This window comes from Nannobrachium achirus (assembly GCF_963921795.1).
Source record: "Nannobrachium achirus genome assembly, chromosome: 6".
Taxonomy (NCBI): Eukaryota; Metazoa; Chordata; class Actinopteri; order Myctophiformes; family Myctophidae; genus Nannobrachium; species Nannobrachium achirus.
The window spans coordinates 9,513,310-9,531,980 of NC_137815.1; the positions used below are offsets into that span (position 1 = coordinate 9,513,310).

Below are 18,671 nucleotides of genomic sequence, written 5' to 3' on the forward strand. Positions count from 1 at the left end.
AAGTGCCATCAGTTGAACGGTTGAATCTCCTAATAACAGTAGTAGCGCAAACAGATCTGCTCAGGAATACAAGAAGACAGCTGAATAAAAGGACCGATCATAACATTAACGACACAAAATGCTCAACGACAGCGAGCTGGTCAACTTGCGCAACAGATTCAAAAGGGACGCGGAGTTCCTCCTACAAGGAGCAGAATGTGATGATGATGACCGTGGCGAGAAGAGTAAGAGATGTACACACACACACACACACACACACACACACACACAGGCATAATGCAATGTTATCAGCTGGAGTTATAGCCATGGTTAACATAGTCCATGGGCCAGACGAGATGTCGGTATCAAAAAGGTGGCAAAGGTTATCATGCATTTTATAAAAGCTCTATATCAGTAGATCAACGAATTCGCTTCTTGCAAAGAGTTGCCCCACTGATCAATATTAAATCCCGAAAGACACTAGAGGAGGTGCTCTTATTGGGCCCCTCATTGATTACGGAGTCCTTGTCTGGTATCGCGACGCCCCAGCTGCCTTAAAGCTAAAGCTCCAAACAGCCCAAAACAAACTAATTAGGGTTGTGCTTGGTCTCCCTCCTCTGACCCACCTTACCGAGCATCACCACGAAAGCGTGGGGTGGCTCAAAGTAGCTGACAGAGTACAGCATCTTGCAATGGGCCTGGTGTACAAGATACACTACACCTCCAAGATTCCCATGTACCTGACAAACTACTTCTTAAAGGTCAAGGATGTTCACGATCATAACACCAGAGGCAGCTCCACTAATCATCATCAGCGTAGATTTAACACTAAACAAGGCGCTAACTCGTTCTGCTGCTATACCATCAACATGTGGAACGCCCTTCCACAAGCCCTAAAGGAGAGCAAATCCCTAGCCTCCTTCAAAATTGGTATGAAAAGTCACCTTCAGACAGCAGCTACCCGTGACTTGTAAATAGACTAAGCCCCCATGCTCCCCCCCCCCTTTTTCTTTGTATTCTGCCTTTTGTATTTGATGTTATGCTTTTGAAACTGATATTATCCTAGATAAAGTACTATGTTCTATCCGTCTGTCTTTCAATGTTATATGAGATACTTAAAGTGTGGTTCCTGTGGAAATAAGCCTCGGCTTTCTAGGATCTCCTTTTAGTTGACCTTGTACCAGTGATTTGTACTGTCATGAAACTGTACTTTTTTCTATTGCAAACTTCTAATAAATTCTTCAATCAATCAATCAATTATATTTTGGTATGATAACCCTTTCTTAGACCCAGCTAAATTGGTGTTATCAGCCGCTAGAGTTGTTGTCCCATTAACTTTACATTACAGGGAAAAAAAAAGCTAAAAATGAATCTGCTTTAATTAGCATAAGAGGGGTCCAACTAGGGGGTTTTCATGATGCTGAATCCATTGCAAGCATCTGTTTTGCACAAAAAACATTCATTGGGCTAAAAACTGTCCCACAAGACTATGGTTTAGTGATGAAAAGTTTTCACACTTTTGTGGGGGCTGTTTTAGCCCCAGGAATGTTTTTCGTGCAAAACAGATGCTTGCAATGGATTCAGCATCATGAAAGTTTGACCCCCCCCCTAGTTTGACCCCTCATATGCTACTTAAAGCAGATTAATTTTTTGCTTTTTTTTCCTGTAATGTAAAGTTAATGGGACAACAAATCTAGCGGCTGATAACACCAATTTAGCTGTGTCTCAGAAAGGGTTATCATACCAAAATATAATCTACAGATATAGAGCTTTTATAAAATGCATGGTAACCTTTGCCACCTTTTTGATACCGACAACTCGTATGGACCATGGACTATCATTTCAGGGCTACTGGAGTTAGCAGGCCTACCATAGTAACCAGATAGAGATAGATACATGAATAAGATTAATATAAGAGTTGTGATATCAGTCAGTCGGCTACTAGACAACATTGTGTGCATGATGCTGCTGTTGTGCCTTTGACAATATTGCTTTGTTAACTACTCGTTATTATGGTGCTTCTATAACTTTTTCATGTCAAGGACCCCCAAAACGAATATGCACATTTGGCCGTGAACCTCATCTGAAAATATGTTGTTCCAGGTTGGACGGACCCCATGCAAGATTTGTGTGTTTATTTTTTTATCATTTTTTTCAGGAGCATGCCTAATCTATTTCTGGGGGCTACATTTGCCAAAAAATAGCTGATCTACAAGCTAAGCTATATTTGCTGGGGAACTTCCCCCGAGGGAACCCCGCTTTGAGAACCACTGTCCATTGCAGGCACGCCAGGCAGTATCTCGGTTATGGTTCACCTGCCAAGTTTATATTCAGAACCTGAACTGTACCGTTTGGAGTTGACGCATCTCATTTTACAAAGTTCAAAGCAGTTCATATCCAGAAATACTATCGACCTTTAATAAGTAATGAGTAGTTTGTGCCATCTCCTGAGCTGCACAAATTGACTGGCTGAGGACGAGACCCGGAGGGCAGTCTTTCTTGACAGTAGACAATTGTCTCATCTTCAGCCTGTTACTGTTCTCTTAATAATACGTCCGTCGTTGCCGGGCACCCATCCACCAATTCTTGATTGTTTTGGACTGCAAAAGCCCTGTGTCCAGCTAGCACCAAACTACGCAACATTATCCCTTACCCTGAGAGTCAAGGTTTCAGCCAACGTAAAGTGATATTCATAGTAAACGCACCAGACCCAACATTTCTTTGAAAGAGTGGTCATCCCTTTTTTTGTTTTTGATGGCTGCGTCGTCGAGATTTCATTTGAGAGATGTCCAAAATTCCTGGAAGATGATTCGGCAAGTTGGACCTTTTTGCTTGGCACGCACCAGGCCCGGGCTATAGTGTGTCCAAATAACCAAGTAGTACAGTGGGGAACGTTTGATTAAAACCCATTCAGAACGGGTACACACAGTATTGTGTATCATTATTTTATGCTTTAACTATTGAAAAATAGCAGATATACAAGCTCGAGTGCCGCGCTGCGAGCTTGTAGATCTGCTATTTTTGAAAAATCGTAAAGAATATTCGAATTTTGACCGGATTCTATAAGTGTCTTTTGAATCCTTCTAAGGTTTTTTGAAAAACCTATGTTTCTATGTCAGCAATCTGGCCAGCCATCGTCAAAGAAAAGGACCTTTTCACTTCAACTGGAGCTCAGTTAGTCTGTTCTTGAGAGACTACTATGTCAGTGGTTCTCAAACCTTTTCATGTGAAGGACCCCCAAAATTATATTTATTTGGCCACGGACCCACATCTCAAAATATTTAGTTCCAGGGACCCCCCAGAAGCTATATTTGAGTTACAAATGTTCGCTTTGAAAATACATATAGTCAAAGATTTGCACACATTTTCACGACTTTTTCAAAAATATAGCAGATCTACAAGCTCGCAGCGCGGCACTCGGTGCCGCGCTGTGAGCTTGTATATCTGCTATTTTTCAATGGCTAAAGCATTCAATAATTTTAGGCCTAAATGGGTTAAAAAGAGATGTAGGCTAACTGGCCAGGCCAGCGAGTTCACCGCTTGAACTCCAGCTCAGGACAGGACGAACCACTTCACCAGCCAACAGCTGGCTTTGATACGTTTAATCAAGCACTAAATTATAGAGATTAATAGCTCTCCAAGAAGTAAGCTTATCTCAAACGATCATGCTTGTCCTCAAAAGCTCCTTACACCTGAAAAGCAGGGATTTGAGGCACGTTTCTTCTGACATGGCAGCAAGCAAGCAAGGTAATGCTCATATCTGGCTGTAAGTTCAATGTCACGTTGTGAACCTTGTTTTGTTGGCACTAGGGCTGGGCCATTAACCGAAACTTCATATCGAAACCGATATTTTGAACCTCTACCCGAGTTAATCAAGCTTGCCAAAGTTTGAAATAATCACAATGTTGATATTAACCACTCTGCTAGTTTTGCTAGTTTTTCGCTTAAGTGACACAACATTCTTCAAAATACACACACACAAATTTCTGGTATCATATTCCAAACATTCTAAAACATGGGTCTTCAACAGGGGGTCCGGGACCCCTAGGGGGTCCTCAGAGTTACTACAGGGGGTCCTCCAAATCTCTGTGTGATAGAAACCTTTTCCCCCCTTTTTTATATTAACCACTTGAACCCTAGTGTTCATATTCTGAGAACTTTAGCCAAAAATAGCAGATCTACAAGCTCACAACGCCTCGTGTTGCGAGGCGTTGTGAGCTTGTAGATCTGCTATTTTTGGCTAAGAGCGTTGGTGTAGAGGGGAAAAAGAGCAGACTAAGTACAGAGTGAAAGGTCAAGTTTATTAAGCATTGACGGTTCAAGTGGTTAAATATCTGAAAACACAAATTTACATGAATCCAAAATACACTGATAATTGTGCTGTCAAACAATGAAACAATATGGAATCTATGAACAGGTTGTGGGGGTCCCCGCTTCATCTCTCTCTCAACTAAGGGGTCCTTGGCCTGAAAACGTTTAAGACCCCTGGCTTAAGTGACACAAAATTCTTCAAAATACACACACACAAATTTCTGTGATCATATTCCAAACATTCTTAAAATGTCAGGTCAAGGAGGACCTTTTTTTTGGCTCACATACTGCGGTCCAAATATTACTTGTAAGTTGTATTAGGCCTACATTAGATTGGCCAAGAAGTGGAAACATTTAAAATTTGACGTGACAAATGAATACATCACTTTCATCTTGAATCTTTTTAATTATGGAGTGTCTGTCCATTCTCTTATTTGTTTTTTCCTCATCTTTCAGGCCAAGAGGAGAAAGATATAAAACCTCTGCCTCGCATTAATAGCCACAACATCTTCTGGATCCTAGCCTCTGTGGGCATCACATACTATGTGGACTTCATCAATGTCATCCTGGAGAGTGGTGATATTAAAAGGTGTTGCAGATATTGAACGTACACACGCATGCACGCATATTAACCATAGGAAGTATTACGTTGTTTTTAATAGCACAGGCTAACAACATTCCAAAGGGCTGGACCACGCATGGACAAATTACATCAACCTGCGACAGGCGCTGTACCCCTTGAGTAAAAAAATGTTTTTAATTTTACATTTCAGTTACAGAGGCAATCATAATGCATCCTTTTAAGGTTGCATTGTTTGTGGAACTGTAAGTTTAAATGCCATGTTTTCCTAGAATAATAATAATAATGAGGGCAAACAACACAGGTATTGCCATTGAGTTAGTTAGACGGATTGTATACAGTGATATATGTTTTCCTATCCTAGCACAATACTATGGTTAGTATCGTAGTGCAGGGAACTGCAACATTAAAAAAAAGAAGACCAAATATTAGTTTTTCGGCCCACAAAAAGGATCCAAATCCACCCAGTAAGTCCTTTCGTGTGACGTCCAGGGCAGGAATTTCAGCGAGGCCATGAAGGCTATGGCTGTTGTTGCCCCTCAGTTTGGCCTTGTGCCCCTCTACCTGAGGCCACAGTGGCCTTAATGCCCCAGATGTCTGTACCACTTTCTCCTCTGTCTCTGTCTTGTCAGTCTCTTTCTTGTCATGTAGTGTCTTTTGTTGAGTCTCCATCTTTAAACCTAGCCTGACACTTCAGTCCGCACATCACCCCCCCCCTGTTGGTGGGTGGTTTGTAGTGTGGACTGAAGCTGCACATATTTTATTCTATTTCGAGCGCGCCTGAAGAGCGGGCGCATTGAATGGGCCAATCAGGGTTGTATGCTTGGGGCACGTGAACTCTATGCTCCGGTCCCAGCCCCCTCCAAACAGAGCTCTTGAGCTCACGTGAGACTCGCTCGTGGACTCTGATTGGTGTCCTCTGCCCACGTGAGAGTCTAGTGGACTCTGATTGGTCCGTGAAAACTGTCATGGCGGAGTCAGACTCGACTCGTATTATTTTAATAAACTATGAAATAGTGCCGTTTCCTCACGTTTTAATACCATTTTGCACTAACGTAAACATGCAGACATATAATATGTTTTGAGAAATAACGTATTTATGCAATGTCACGCCACGTCGCCGTCGCGTGTGTGTGTGTGTGTGTGTGTGTATGTGTGTGTGTGTGTGTGTGTGACGTCAATAGGCTTTAGCCCGCCCACGCCGAAGTAGAATCTGCCCTAGTAATCTCAGACTCTCCCGGAGTGAAACGTAGTGAACGTAGTGTGAGATGTCTGGCGCTCGCAGTCAGGCAACTTTAAACCAATCCGGTATATTTGATTTGCGCATGGCTGAGCGTGGATCAGATTGTAAATACCATAATATAGACTACTACAGATAGACTACGTTAAATTCTAAATTAATTAATTCTTTCAATGAACTAAATTCTAAAATGTTGTTTTATTTGATGGCCTTCCTGCCCTGGCATTTGGCCTTTGTGCCCTCTAACAATGCACAACACGAAAGGCCAAGTGGAAAGATACCTGCGCTGTATGGGTGACGTCGATCCCTTCTCCTATTCGTATACTAGTGCGTATCGTGACTGTAGCCAAAATAATAACCTTTGTTTGTTTTCTCAGTTGGTGGTTCAACGTGGGATTGATGCTGCTTGGAGTGTGCTTGTCGCTGGCCATGTTTTGCATTGTGTACCTGGAGTGGTTCAAAGGCATCCAGCATTACGACCAGGAGTATCCTGCCATTCCCCCGGTCACCACAGCCGTCTTCATCGCAGCATCTTGCAGGTATTGTAACAAGAATCTGAACTGCCTGTGCTCTGTCCTTAGAACTACTTGAACCCCCAGCATAATTATTCTGAGTGGAACGTTCACCTAAAACACATACGGTATGTGAAACTCAAGGCCCGGTGGCCAAATCAGACCTGCGAATGAATTTTCTTTCCCGGGGGATGTTATTTAGGCCTAGAATTATTGAATGCTTTAGCTATAGAAAAATAGCAGATATACAAGCTCACAGCGCGGAAAGTCGTGAAAACTCTTTGAATATATGTATTTTTAAAGCGAACGTCTCACGTAACTCAAATTTTGCTTCTGGGTGGTCCCTGGAACTAAATATTTTGAGATGGGGGTCCGTGGCCAAATAAATATCATTTTGGGGGTCCTTCACATGAAAAGGTTTGAGAACCACTGACTCTCAAGAACAGACTAACTGAGCTCCAGTTGAGTGAAAAGGACCTTTTCTTTGACGATGGCTGGCCAGATTGCTGACATAGAAACATAGGTTTTTCAAAAAACCTTAGAAGGATTCAAAAGACACTTATAGAATCGGGTCAAAATTCGAATTTTCACAATTTTTCAAAAATAGCAGATCTACAAGCTCGCAGCGCGGCACTCGGTGCCGAGCTGTGCGCTTGTATATCTGCTATTTTTCAATAGTTAAAGTATAAAATAATGATACACAATAATGTGTACCCGTTCTACTTCTAAATGGGTTAATTACTATTAGAACTGGCCTTCTGGTATATTGCACACACCACCATAATACTACAAGTCCCACAATGCACTGCGAGTGCATTGGTGTGTATCGAGGGCCCGCGAGCACAAGGAGGCATATAGCCTGTGGTCAACTTTCAGCTACCGTACAGTATAAGGTTATTTACAAAGATTACAGAGAAGTAAGAAAAAGATAAAAGAAAAGAGAGTACAGAGTACAGTAAAGCAATGATTAATTGTGGGCTCGCCTGTAACAGGCGAGCACACTTTAGATGTTGTCATTATTTATCTATCAGTCAGACAGTAGACGGGAACTTCGGTTCCTTTCTACTCCTACATACTTAGTGAGAAAATGAAAATAAAAACATCAATGTGTTCAGCTTACAGTGGCGACGTGTGCTATTACTTTTTACAGCAATCGGCCAAATGGTGGCGCTGTAGGAAGCCTTCGAAAGTGCGAACTTTGAACAGGTATAGCTCATGCTGTGTTATACATACAGCCATGAAACCTGTATACACTTATGCGTCTCCTCATGCCGAACAACTTTTACCCTCTAACTTTTGACCTCTGACCTTTAGGTCTCCCACAATTCGGAATTATATGAAAAACAGTAAAAATCTATCTCCTCCTGGGATTTTCGCGTCAAGTGCACAAAACCTTTTTCACATGAACTTTGGACCAATACCTATACAGTCTATGTGGTGAGAAGTTTGTACGTTAAACCATTAATTTTTAATAATTCAATTCATATTGCGGTTTTATGCAAATTATTATTCTGCCTCTAAATCAAACATGCAAAGTGTTACGTTCATGGCATTTGGCAAACATGTAGAGGTTTAGTCCAAATATCACTGAAACCAATCTTATTCCAATTGGCCAAAGGGGGGCGCTATACGAAGCGTTTGAAAATTCAAACTTCAAACGGGCATAAGTCTTGACTCGTTTCGTTTGAAGACATGCAACTTGTTACACGCGTGCTTTGACTCAAGCGGAAGACATCTGTGTCGTTGTTAAGTAAGCTCCGCCCTTAGATTTTCCGCCAATTTGAGCAGTTTGTAAAACGCGTAAACCCGCTTTTATTCTGAAGTTTTCGCGTCACGTGCACAAAACTTTTTTTACGTGAACTTTGGACCGATATCTAAAGATCTGTCAGATCGGATTTCTTTAAAATTGAAACATGCTTTTTTAAATAATTCAATGAATATTGCATTTTTATGCAAATTATTCTTCTGCCTCTAAATCATACATACAAAGTAGCATGTTCATGGCATTTGGCAAAGATGTAGAGTGTTATTCCAAATATCACTAAAACCAATCATACCCCAATTGGCCAAAGGGGGGCGCTATATCATTTTGAGCAGTTTGTGAAACGCTTAAACCCGTTAGGATTTTTTTTAGCAATTTGCATGAAACATTCTACACACAATCTAAGGACCTTTATCTAATATGCCTATGAAGTGCACACACACAAAAAATAAAAAATAAAAATAAATATAGTTGCAAGCAGCGATAAAGTGGCCAAAGCCAAAAACACCTCAAATCTTGAACACAGCCTGCAATGTGCGTGAAATCTTGCAAGCACATTCCCAATAGGTCAAGGAACAGATACCACCCTTCTTACATTGGCCTGTTATAGCGCCACCAGCGGGTCAACTTTTGCATAACATTTTTGGAAAAAATGGACCAATCTTTGACGTCAGTAACGTCAAAGAGAGCACTGCCTGCGATCTTGACATTTTGTACTTTTATAGCCATTGTTTTGTGGCTAGAAGCGAGCCCACAATTGTTTCGAAGGAACAATATTTTTCTAGTGATTAATGTTATTAATGCAATAATATAGGATGTGTTAGGTCCAGGTTCAATATGTGCAATCATTTTGATACGTTTTAAATAAACATTGAACCAGTCCGGCCCTCAACTTGTACCATTTTTAAAATGTTGGCCCCCCGTATTTGAGTTTGACATCCCTGACCTGAAAGGTAGCCGATCTACATGTATATTTGCAAAGCGTTGCGTTGTGACACTTAGTGAACTTATAGATTGGCTACTTTTGGTGAAGAGGTTTACTGTAGTAGACACAGATGCATACAGTTGTAACTCAATGATGAACTGTGGAATCAAGTTGTGAAGAAAGAGTGAGCGTTTGTGAGTGTTCAAGCTCAAGAATGTAATTACTGTAGTTAATAAAACATTTTTAAAACCTAAACCGATGCCCGTTGGGAACTTATACACTGCTTATGCAATAACAAATTCTACCCTCATTGTCAGAGTACCCATTTTTTACCTATTTTCAAAGTACTTTGTGCTCGTGCTGTACACATTTTTACAGTACTACTACTTGGAGGCCAGACTGTGTTGTCTGTTACTATGCTGTCCATCATACTGGTGTCAACAGAGAACAGATAATCCAATAATTTCCCTATCTTTGAACAATTATGACAAAACTGACCAAAATGTAATCGAGTGCTTCAGTATAGCGTGCAGACGATCTCCATTTTATGTACTTTGTAGTCTACAGTCGGTGCCCTCTGGACTGGTGGAGTGGCAAGTAAAAAGCCAACCAAAATTATCACAAAATAAAGACCAAAATCTATTAGCTGTGACGTTAGTTTTGATAGACTTCAGGACGGTTCTTTCATATCGGTTTTGGAAAGTAGATGGGATTTGTAGTTGATCACATCCTTTGAAAGCTTAATTATTCATAGGATTTTGGATTGACATAATGTGCTGTCATTACATATTAATTTGAATATTATGATCTTGTTTAATATGAGTCCACTGTTTGGGGTAAACGATACCTGCCTGTCATTTCTGTCAGAACCGTGACAATATTGACAATATGAATTACAATGATTGTGTACTGCAGGGTTCCCCAAATAGTTTTCCATAAGGTCCGAATTATGTCTAGGGTACCAAGCAGAGGGCCACAACATTGCAGGGGGCGACGGTGGCGTTCCCGCTACTCCAGCAACAGTTCCGATATCGTCACTGTCGGGCAGAAACCTTGTATCTCCAAGTTTCAAATGTGTACGTTTTTTGGTAAAGCAAAGCCCTGCTTCATCATACAAGATCGTCGCACAAAACTAGTGAAAACAGCAGATCTACAAGCACACAACGCCTCGCGATGCGAGGCGTTGTGTGCTTGTAGATCGGCTGTTTTCACTAGTTTAGTACATTTTTTTAGATGATAAATACAAAACGAACGGTTTTGGACATACAAGGTTTCCACCCGACAATGACAATATACTAGTGTTGTTGCTGCTCTTATACTACCATTATTACTGGGGTTGTTGGGGGCCTGACAGTAGCCCCCTGCGGGCCGCAAATGGCCCTTTGGCCGGCTATTGGGGAACCCTGGTGTACTGTAATGACACAAGTGTATTTCAAAGTGTAAGGACAGTGCATAATGTTGGTTTATTTGTCCTCTATTAACAGTTTGAACATAGCACTGTGGCCGGTGTGGTCCTTCTTCACTCCGTTCATCCTCTTCACTCAGTTCATGGGTGTGGTGATGCTCATCTCTTTGCTTGGGTGAAGTTTAAAAGGTGAGACTTGTGAAATATCGCTCAAAACTAAAACAAAAAAACAGCAACTCAATGGATGATGCATGCCCTGTGTTTTTGCACGATCTTGTCTTGAGATCAGATGTCGTCTTTGAATTCTAAGACATTTATTTGGTAATTTTAAGATTTGTTTTTGGGCTTTTTATGCCTTTATTTGATAGGATAGTAGACTGACAGGGAACGGGGAGAGAGATGGGGAATGACATGTGGCAAAGGTTGTCCGGATCGGGAATCGAACCGGCGACGCCAGCAGGCATCATAGCCTAGTATGTGGTATGCGCCTTGACCACCAGGCCAGCGGGCGCCCCATTTAGTTGGTAATTTGACCACAATTTCAAGGACTTCTTCTAAGGAGCGGTTCACACAAAACTACTTACAGGGTTCCCACGGTCATGAAATTCCTGGAAATATTTTGAAATTAGAAAAATATTTTTCCAGTACTGGAAAAGTTTTGGAATTGATCAAGGGTTCTGGAAGGTCCTGGAAAAAATAGCTATTGGCTTTGGTTATTGATTTTGTTAATACCTCTGAAATGACAAATTCAACATTGGCCAAATTGTCAAATATTGGAGTCAGAAATTGTGAAAATAGCAGATCTACATGCTCACAACGCCTCGTGTTGCGAGGCGTTGTGAGCATGTAGATCGGCTATTTTCACAATAAAACCGTGTTATACAAATTTCCTCAACTCTTACTGCTCGTCAGGGTTCAAATATGATTATTTCGGGGGGTTGAGAACCACTGCCATACACTATCTGTCTTTGGGCATTGTGCATAGGAGTAAACGACTCGTTATTGAGCTGAATTATTGTTATATAGTCCTGGAAATCAAGTTAAATATTCTGGAAAGGTTTTGGAAAAGTTTTGGAAATTAATTGGTAAAGATGTGTGGGAACCCTGTACTTAGTTTCTATGGGTTACACATCCCATGATGACCGCTGGAGTCCCAGAGAGTCTCCTACTGACCCATGACCCGGTCATCAAATTATTACATTAAAACTAAACATCTCCATGAATTCAAGGCTTCATGGCATGGCTGTCAGTCAGTCAGTCTGTCTGTCCGTCACATCACACTTTTGCCCCTACTCATATCTCCGCCACCGTTGCCCCTATCCATGCCAAACTTTGCACACACACTCCTTGGCTGCCAAACCACAACCTTCTCACATGGCCCTCTTCTAGCGCCACCATCAAGACCGATTCTTGCAAAACACATTTTTGGACACTGCTCCTACAGATTTTGGCCTAAAATCACACAAAGCGGTACACAGTATCTCTAAAGCCATGTCATCAACATGGATCTGTCCCATTCCCCATATTCCCTCCTGATTGGCTACGACTACCTTCTAAAGTTTGTGTATGCGACCTGGCGGTCGCTTATCTCCCGGTTAGGGAGTCTTAAGGCTCTAACAGAGTCCAGGGTGAAGAGCTATTCACTTCACCGCGTTGTAGTTTCCTAGCTATCACCTAGGCTTTGTTATGTATTTTAGGTGATGGCTAGAAAACTACACCGCGGTGAAGTGAATAGCTCTTCACCCTAGACTCTGATAGAGGCTTTACTGGTTGATAGAAAATACTGGCAAGTAATTTTTTGGGGTGAACTACTCCTTTAATTCTGTATCAAGTGTTACGTATTTCATGCTTATCATGCACATCCTATAAGTAAGACTGGTTGTTACTTACTATGACTTCTCTTCTCTGTGATTCTGCAGCTCCCAACGGACTCCATGGGATTGGCTTTTGTCCTTGTTAATGGATTACATTACAATGTTTCTTTGCACAGAAGTATTTTGCCATTTATATTTCTTACTGATAAACTACCAAAGTTGTTAATTTATTTTTTAACATATGTGATGCCCACTTTTGCTACGTACAGAAAGCTGATGTACCGAACATTTTCAACGTAGAGTCATAGTAAATGTATGGACTTTTTGTTAAATAAACTTTTATTACTGATTTTGGGGCAGTATTGAGTTTCTTTAGCTATAGTTGATTTGACTCATTTCATGCAGCTGAATGTATCCAGCAAATGTATTCGTGAACTCGACATGATTCACTTTTCATCTACTTTGAATCAAAGCATTAAATTAACATTAGCAGAACGTTTTCTGGAAAACAGTCATTCTAACCCTTTCCCTTGAAAATGCTCACCCTGATAGTCATGCCTTGACATTTAACTTAAGCTGTATGAGCTCTTGTGACGATGACACATCCATTAAACAGGTATCAACGCTGGAATGACCAAAACAAAAAGGTCTGGGTTGGGTTACTAGTCAAAACTGTTATTACTTGCGTCAGCAGAGCGCGCAAGTAGGGTGGTGATAGGGCAGGCATTGACACTAAGGCTTTCAGGTTGCCGATCGGGCAAGTGCTCTTTTTAGAGGGGACGCAGGGGTTGACACTAAGGTCTCAGAGGCACTTGCCCATCGGGCAAGTACAGGTCATGTATCTACTTGCCCAAAGTTCATGCCCACTTGCCTGAAAAGTAAATCATCCATTATGAAATGATAGGTACGATTGTAATTACCGCTCAATTTAACACTTATTTCTTTACGTTATGGGGATGTGCGATAAAAAATGTCACACCTCAATACCTAGCTGCGTATACTATGATTGAACAATGTTATTTTATATTTTTAAGTGTAGCAACAGTAAAAAACAGCACATTATAGGTAAACAGTGCTATTATTTTACATTCCACAGACCAGAAGACAGAGCGCGCTGGCCACGTTCAGGTGTTTAGACAGATATCTGGTGTTGTGTTTGTAGACGGTTGCGTCCCATCTCAAATGAGCACTTGCCCGGTCGGGCAACCTGAAAGCAAACTTCACCTGCCCTATTTACCTGCCGGGGGTATGTGGGCAAGCCTTAGTGTCAATGCCTGGGACGCAACCGTCTATACACAACAGGAGATATCTGTCTAAACACCTGAACGTGGCCAGCGTGCTGTCCTCTGGTCAGTGGAATGTAAACTAAGAGCACTGTGCCGTTTTTTTACTGTTACTACACTTAAGAATATAAAATAACCACAGACATATTCAATCATAGCTACAGTATGTAGGTACAGTATTTGGATTTGGAGGTATTGAGGTGTGACATTTCTTATTGCACAGCCCCAGAAAGTAAAGAAATAAGTGTTAAATTGAGCGGTTATTGAAATATCATTTTATAAAGGACGGTTTTACTTTTCGGGCAAGTGGGCATGACCTTTGGGCAAGTAGAACATGAACTGTACTTACCCGATGGGCAAGTGCCTCTGAGACCTTCGTGTCAACCCCTGCTATACATGTGGGTACCTCCGTGAAGTTGGCACCCCATATGATGTCATTCTTTAGTGCTGCGATTTGTGCTGAATTGTGCCGTAAATTGTATAATTGTGGGCTCGCCTGTAAGGCGAGCACACTTTAGATATTGTCATTATTTATCTATCAGGCATACTAATCAGTCATATCAAGTTCTCCTCAAAACTTCGGTTCCTTTCTACTCCTACATACTTAGACAGAAAATGAAAATAAAAACATCAATGTGTTCAGCTTACAGTGGCGAAGTGTGCTATTATTTTTTACAGCAATTGGCCAAATGGTGGCGCTGTAGGAAGCCTTCGAGAGTGTGAACTTTGAACAGATAGAGCTCATGCTCTGTTTGAGGTACAGCCATGAAACCTGTATACACTTATGTGTCTCCTCATGCCGAACAACTTTTACGCTCTGACTTTTAACCTCTGACCTTTAGATCCCCCAGACTTTTAAATTATATGAAAAACAGTAAAAATCTATCTCCTCCTGGGATATTTGCGTTACGCGCACAAAACTTTTTTCACATGAACTTTGGACCAATACGGTCAAACTGTCTGGTCGGATTTCTTTTAAAGTGAAATATATATTTTTTAATAATTCAATCAATATTGCGGTTTTATGCAAATTATTCTTCGGCCTCTAAATCATACATGCAAAGTTACATGTTCATGGCATTTGGCAAAGATGTAGAGGGTTAGTCAAAGTATCACTGAAACCAATTTTATTCCAATCGGCCAAAGGGGGGCGCTATACGAAGCGTTTGAAAATTCAAACTTTAAACGGGCATAAGTCATGCCTCGTTTCGTTTGAAGACATGCAACTTGCTTACACGCATGCTTTGACTCAAGCGGAAGACATCTGTGTCTTTGTTAAGTAAGCTCCGCCCTTAGATTTTCCGCCATTTTGAGCAGTTTGTAAAACGCTTAAACCCGCTTTTATTCTGGAATTTTCGCGTCACGCCCACAAAACTTTGTTTACATGAACTTTGGACCAATATATAAAGATCTGTCAGATCGGATTTCTTTTTTTTTAAATTGAAACATGCTTTTTTAATAATTCAATGAATATTGCAGTTTTATGCAAATTATTCTTCTGCCTCTAAATCATACATGCAAAGTAACATGTTCATGGCATTTGGCAAAGATGTAGAGTGTTAGTCCAAATATCACTAAAACCAATCTTACTCCAATTGGCCAAAGGGGGGCGCTATATCATTTTGAGCAGTTTGTGAAACGCTTAAACCTGTTAGGATTTTTTTAGCAATTTGCATGAAAAATTCTACACACAATCTAAGGACCTTTATCTAATATGCCTATTGCACACACACAAAAAAAAATAATAATAAATATAGCTGCAAGCAGCGATAAAGTGGCCAAAGCCAAAAACAGCTCAAATCATGAACACAGCCTGCAATGTGCGTGAAATCTTGCAAGCACATTCCCAATAGGTCAAGGAACAGATACCACCCTTCTCACATTGGCCTGTTATAGCGCCACCAGCAGGTCAACTTTTGCACAACACATTTTTGGAACAAAATGGACCAATCTTTGACGTCAGTAACGTCAAAGAGAGCACTGCCTGCGATCTTGACATTTTGTACTTTTATAGCCATTGTTTTCTGGCTTGAAGCGAGCCCACAATTGTTTCGAAGGAACAATATTTTCTAGTTTGTGCTGGTATCACTTTTTAGTTATTCTACATAACACCACTGTTCTGCTCCTATGTTCTACTATTAAGCACTGCTGCTCTACATCGCCCTCTGTAGGCCACACCACTGTAATGCTGATAAATATGCTAATTCATAACCATATAAATATTATTTATATATATAAATATATATAAAAACACAATTGATGATTTCAAAATTAGAGCACATCCAGCACTAAAGAATGAGACCCTTTTTTCCTGATTTGGAGCCAACAAATTGGGGTGCAAGGCTCAGCAAAACTATAACTTGAAATATCTCAAAAATGATACCAGCACAAATTATAATATTTAAGGCACAATTGAGCACAAATCCAGCACTAAAGAATGACACCAAAGTTGGCACCTCAACAGATGCAGTCAATCTAGTACTCTAGTTCAGGGGTCTTCAACAGGGGGTCCGCGGGCAGGGGGTCCCCAAAATTGTTGGGAAAAAAAAGAAGAAAAAATAAATAAATATATATATATATATATATATATATATATATATATATATATATATATATATATATATATATATAGGTTGGAGGTTGTGTTTCTTTTTATAAAAAAAACATGATTCTGTCTCTTGAATAGCTTGCATACATGATTATTGTGCAATTGCAGATTGTTAGCGATAGATTGATAGTATTGACATTGGTTCTCAGTTGATGTTTATAAAATGTAAAGAGTTAAAATAACAGGAATAGAAGATATATATGAACTCGAAGCACATTGCGACATGTTTTGAGTTTGTACTTGTAGATATGTTTGCTATTTTTGTGGGGAAGACATTAATTCATAATTAAATAAGAAGAAGAAGAACTGTCTTGCCTGACAGCAATGATTTGTAGGTTAAGGTGAGAAAAGGAGATCCTCTAGCTCTGAAAGAGTGGGTGATCAAAAGAAAGAGCTTTTCATATGGGGCCGATATAAACAGATGCTGGTTTCCATACTGTTCCTGCATTCTTGAGAACTCGCAGGCCTTCTTCGCCTCACTGTATGGTGACAGGTAGGTAGGCACTAAAAGGTGACATGCATTATTTTTCAAAGAATTTTGGAATAGTGTTTTTTTTTTCTTTTGGAATGAACACAATGAACCTTGCTCTTGGCCAGTGGCTGTTGGTGACCTGTCATTTTTAAACATCTGCAATATCTGAAAACTGCTGCAGTTCACTCAACAACTGTTAAATAAATACAAATAACAATGATTGTTTTAGGAAGTCATTAGACTGCTAAATGGTGTCTTTCAGTCCAACTGATCAACATGCTTTGTTAACTAATTAATTCACGTCACTCTTCTATGTAGTGTGATGAACTAATCAGTAGTGGATATCAGCCTGTCATGCAGGACAATGCTGAGCACAATTGAAATGCAGGAAGCTTTTGATCATCTTTTGTAGGGCATAGGCCTATAGACATTCAGAAAGAATCCACAATACACCAATGTTTTATTTGCATTGCAAATATTAGCCATTGACAAACCCTGCACAATAGGCTAATTTGATATTGTTTTTTCTTTCTTTTTTTTTCTTTTTTTTTAAGAAGAAGAAAATGGTCTATTGCACATTGATGCTTGGGACTGCAGCTGACCTGGCCCTCAGGAATCCAGAGAGGAGAGTGTGTTTAAATAGAATGGGAGCCATTGTGAAGCATTCGCCTGTATCAATTTCACTAACTGTCTACAGATCAGTCTTTAATGTGTCTGTTAATAATAATATTCTACTAGACTAGGCTATTGCATGTTACAGTGTTGATTTAAAAATAGCTCGATTGAAAAGTCACACGTTTTATTTGACCCATGTCCAGTCCATTGTCCCCTATCACTGCGATCAGTGCCCCACTTAAACCAGCAGCATGGAGGCCCACTGTTGGTATTAGGCTAGTGATTAACTCAGTGGTTGTCAAACAGTCTCATGTCAAGGTTTGTCAAAATGGAGATTTGGGTTGAGGACTCACCATCAGAAAATATAGTTGTGCCCCCGCCCCCCAAATGAGTGTATATGTTTTAATAATGTTCATATTTCACAAGTTTAAAGAGTTTTCAAAAATGTTCAAAACAATATAGCATAAAAGCATAAAATATGATTTTAAGTGGTAAAAGGGATGTTGATCCTATGAACTAATTTCGTCGGTGACCCAGTGGCGTCAGTTCAGACCAGTCATGTTGCCATACCTTAGCAACAGGCACGATACATTTTTTTAATAAGTACATTTTATTTCATTTTTTTGGTTGTTCAAGTGCAGCTAGACTTTAGTAAACGTGCCACAATTAACAATAACGCATTGCACCTGTGCAGCTGACCTGCGGAACCTGGGAATATAATTTTGTCAAACTGGGAGAATACAAGTGTGGAGAATATATTTTATAATACCTTGTTAAAGTGACCAATTTGTAAAATGTTGCATTTGTAGTTATTTTACTGTAATTTCACAACATAATAACCAGCACAGATAGACAAAGAGAAATTCATGTATTTATATTTACAAGTAACTTTAATTTTCCCCCCTGGACCCAGGGTATGGCAGCTGCATACCCCTTCCATAGTCCATACCCAATTGACGCCCCTGCGGTGACCCCCTGAATCCCCTCCGAGGACCCCTCGGGGGCCACGGGCCCCACTTTGAGAACCACTGATTTAACTCGTCTCCATACGTAGGCTGGGCTATATATTAAACCAGATGTATGTTGGCTATAGGCCTATATAGGCACGTCCACATTGACACGCTGCGCTTGGGTGGCTGACATGCTCTGCTCCGGTGGGCCCACT

The 18,671-nt window shown here is 40.5% G+C and overlaps 1 protein-coding gene across 2 annotated transcripts; it reads left to right on the top strand.

Annotated features, from left to right (window-relative positions):
• Positions 1–39: 39 nt before the first annotated feature.
• Positions 40–18,493, top strand: tmem128 (transmembrane protein 128). Of its 2 annotated transcripts, none has more exons than XM_080728520.1 (5): positions 40–224; positions 4,747–4,879; positions 6,488–6,649; positions 10,794–10,903; positions 18,420–18,493. In XM_080728520.1, exons 1-4 carry the CDS (start codon positions 119–121, stop codon positions 10,891–10,893), a joined length of 501 nt encoding a protein of 166 aa, XP_080584646.1. In that variant the 5' UTR covers positions 40–118; the 3' UTR covers positions 10,894–10,903; positions 18,420–18,493. The 2 variants fall into 2 exon arrangements, with proteins under 2 accessions (XP_080584646.1, XP_080584645.1); XM_080728519.1 differs by lacking the exon at positions 18,420–18,493 and adding an exon at positions 12,634–12,826.
• Positions 18,494–18,671: the final 178 nt, after the last annotated feature.

Excerpts from the sequence above, each read along its gene's own strand:
- tmem128 (XM_080728520.1), top strand. The coding sequence starts at position 119 with ATGCTCAACGACAGCGAGCTGGTCAACTTGCGCAACAGATTCAAAAGG. Across the intron at positions 225-4,746 it reads TGATGACCGTGGCGAGAAGA|GCCAAGAGGAGAAAGATATA; the intron begins GTAAGAGATGTA and ends CTCATCTTTCAG. Across the intron at positions 6,650-10,793 it reads TTCATCGCAGCATCTTGCAG|TTTGAACATAGCACTGTGGC; the intron begins GTATTGTAACAA and ends CTCTATTAACAG.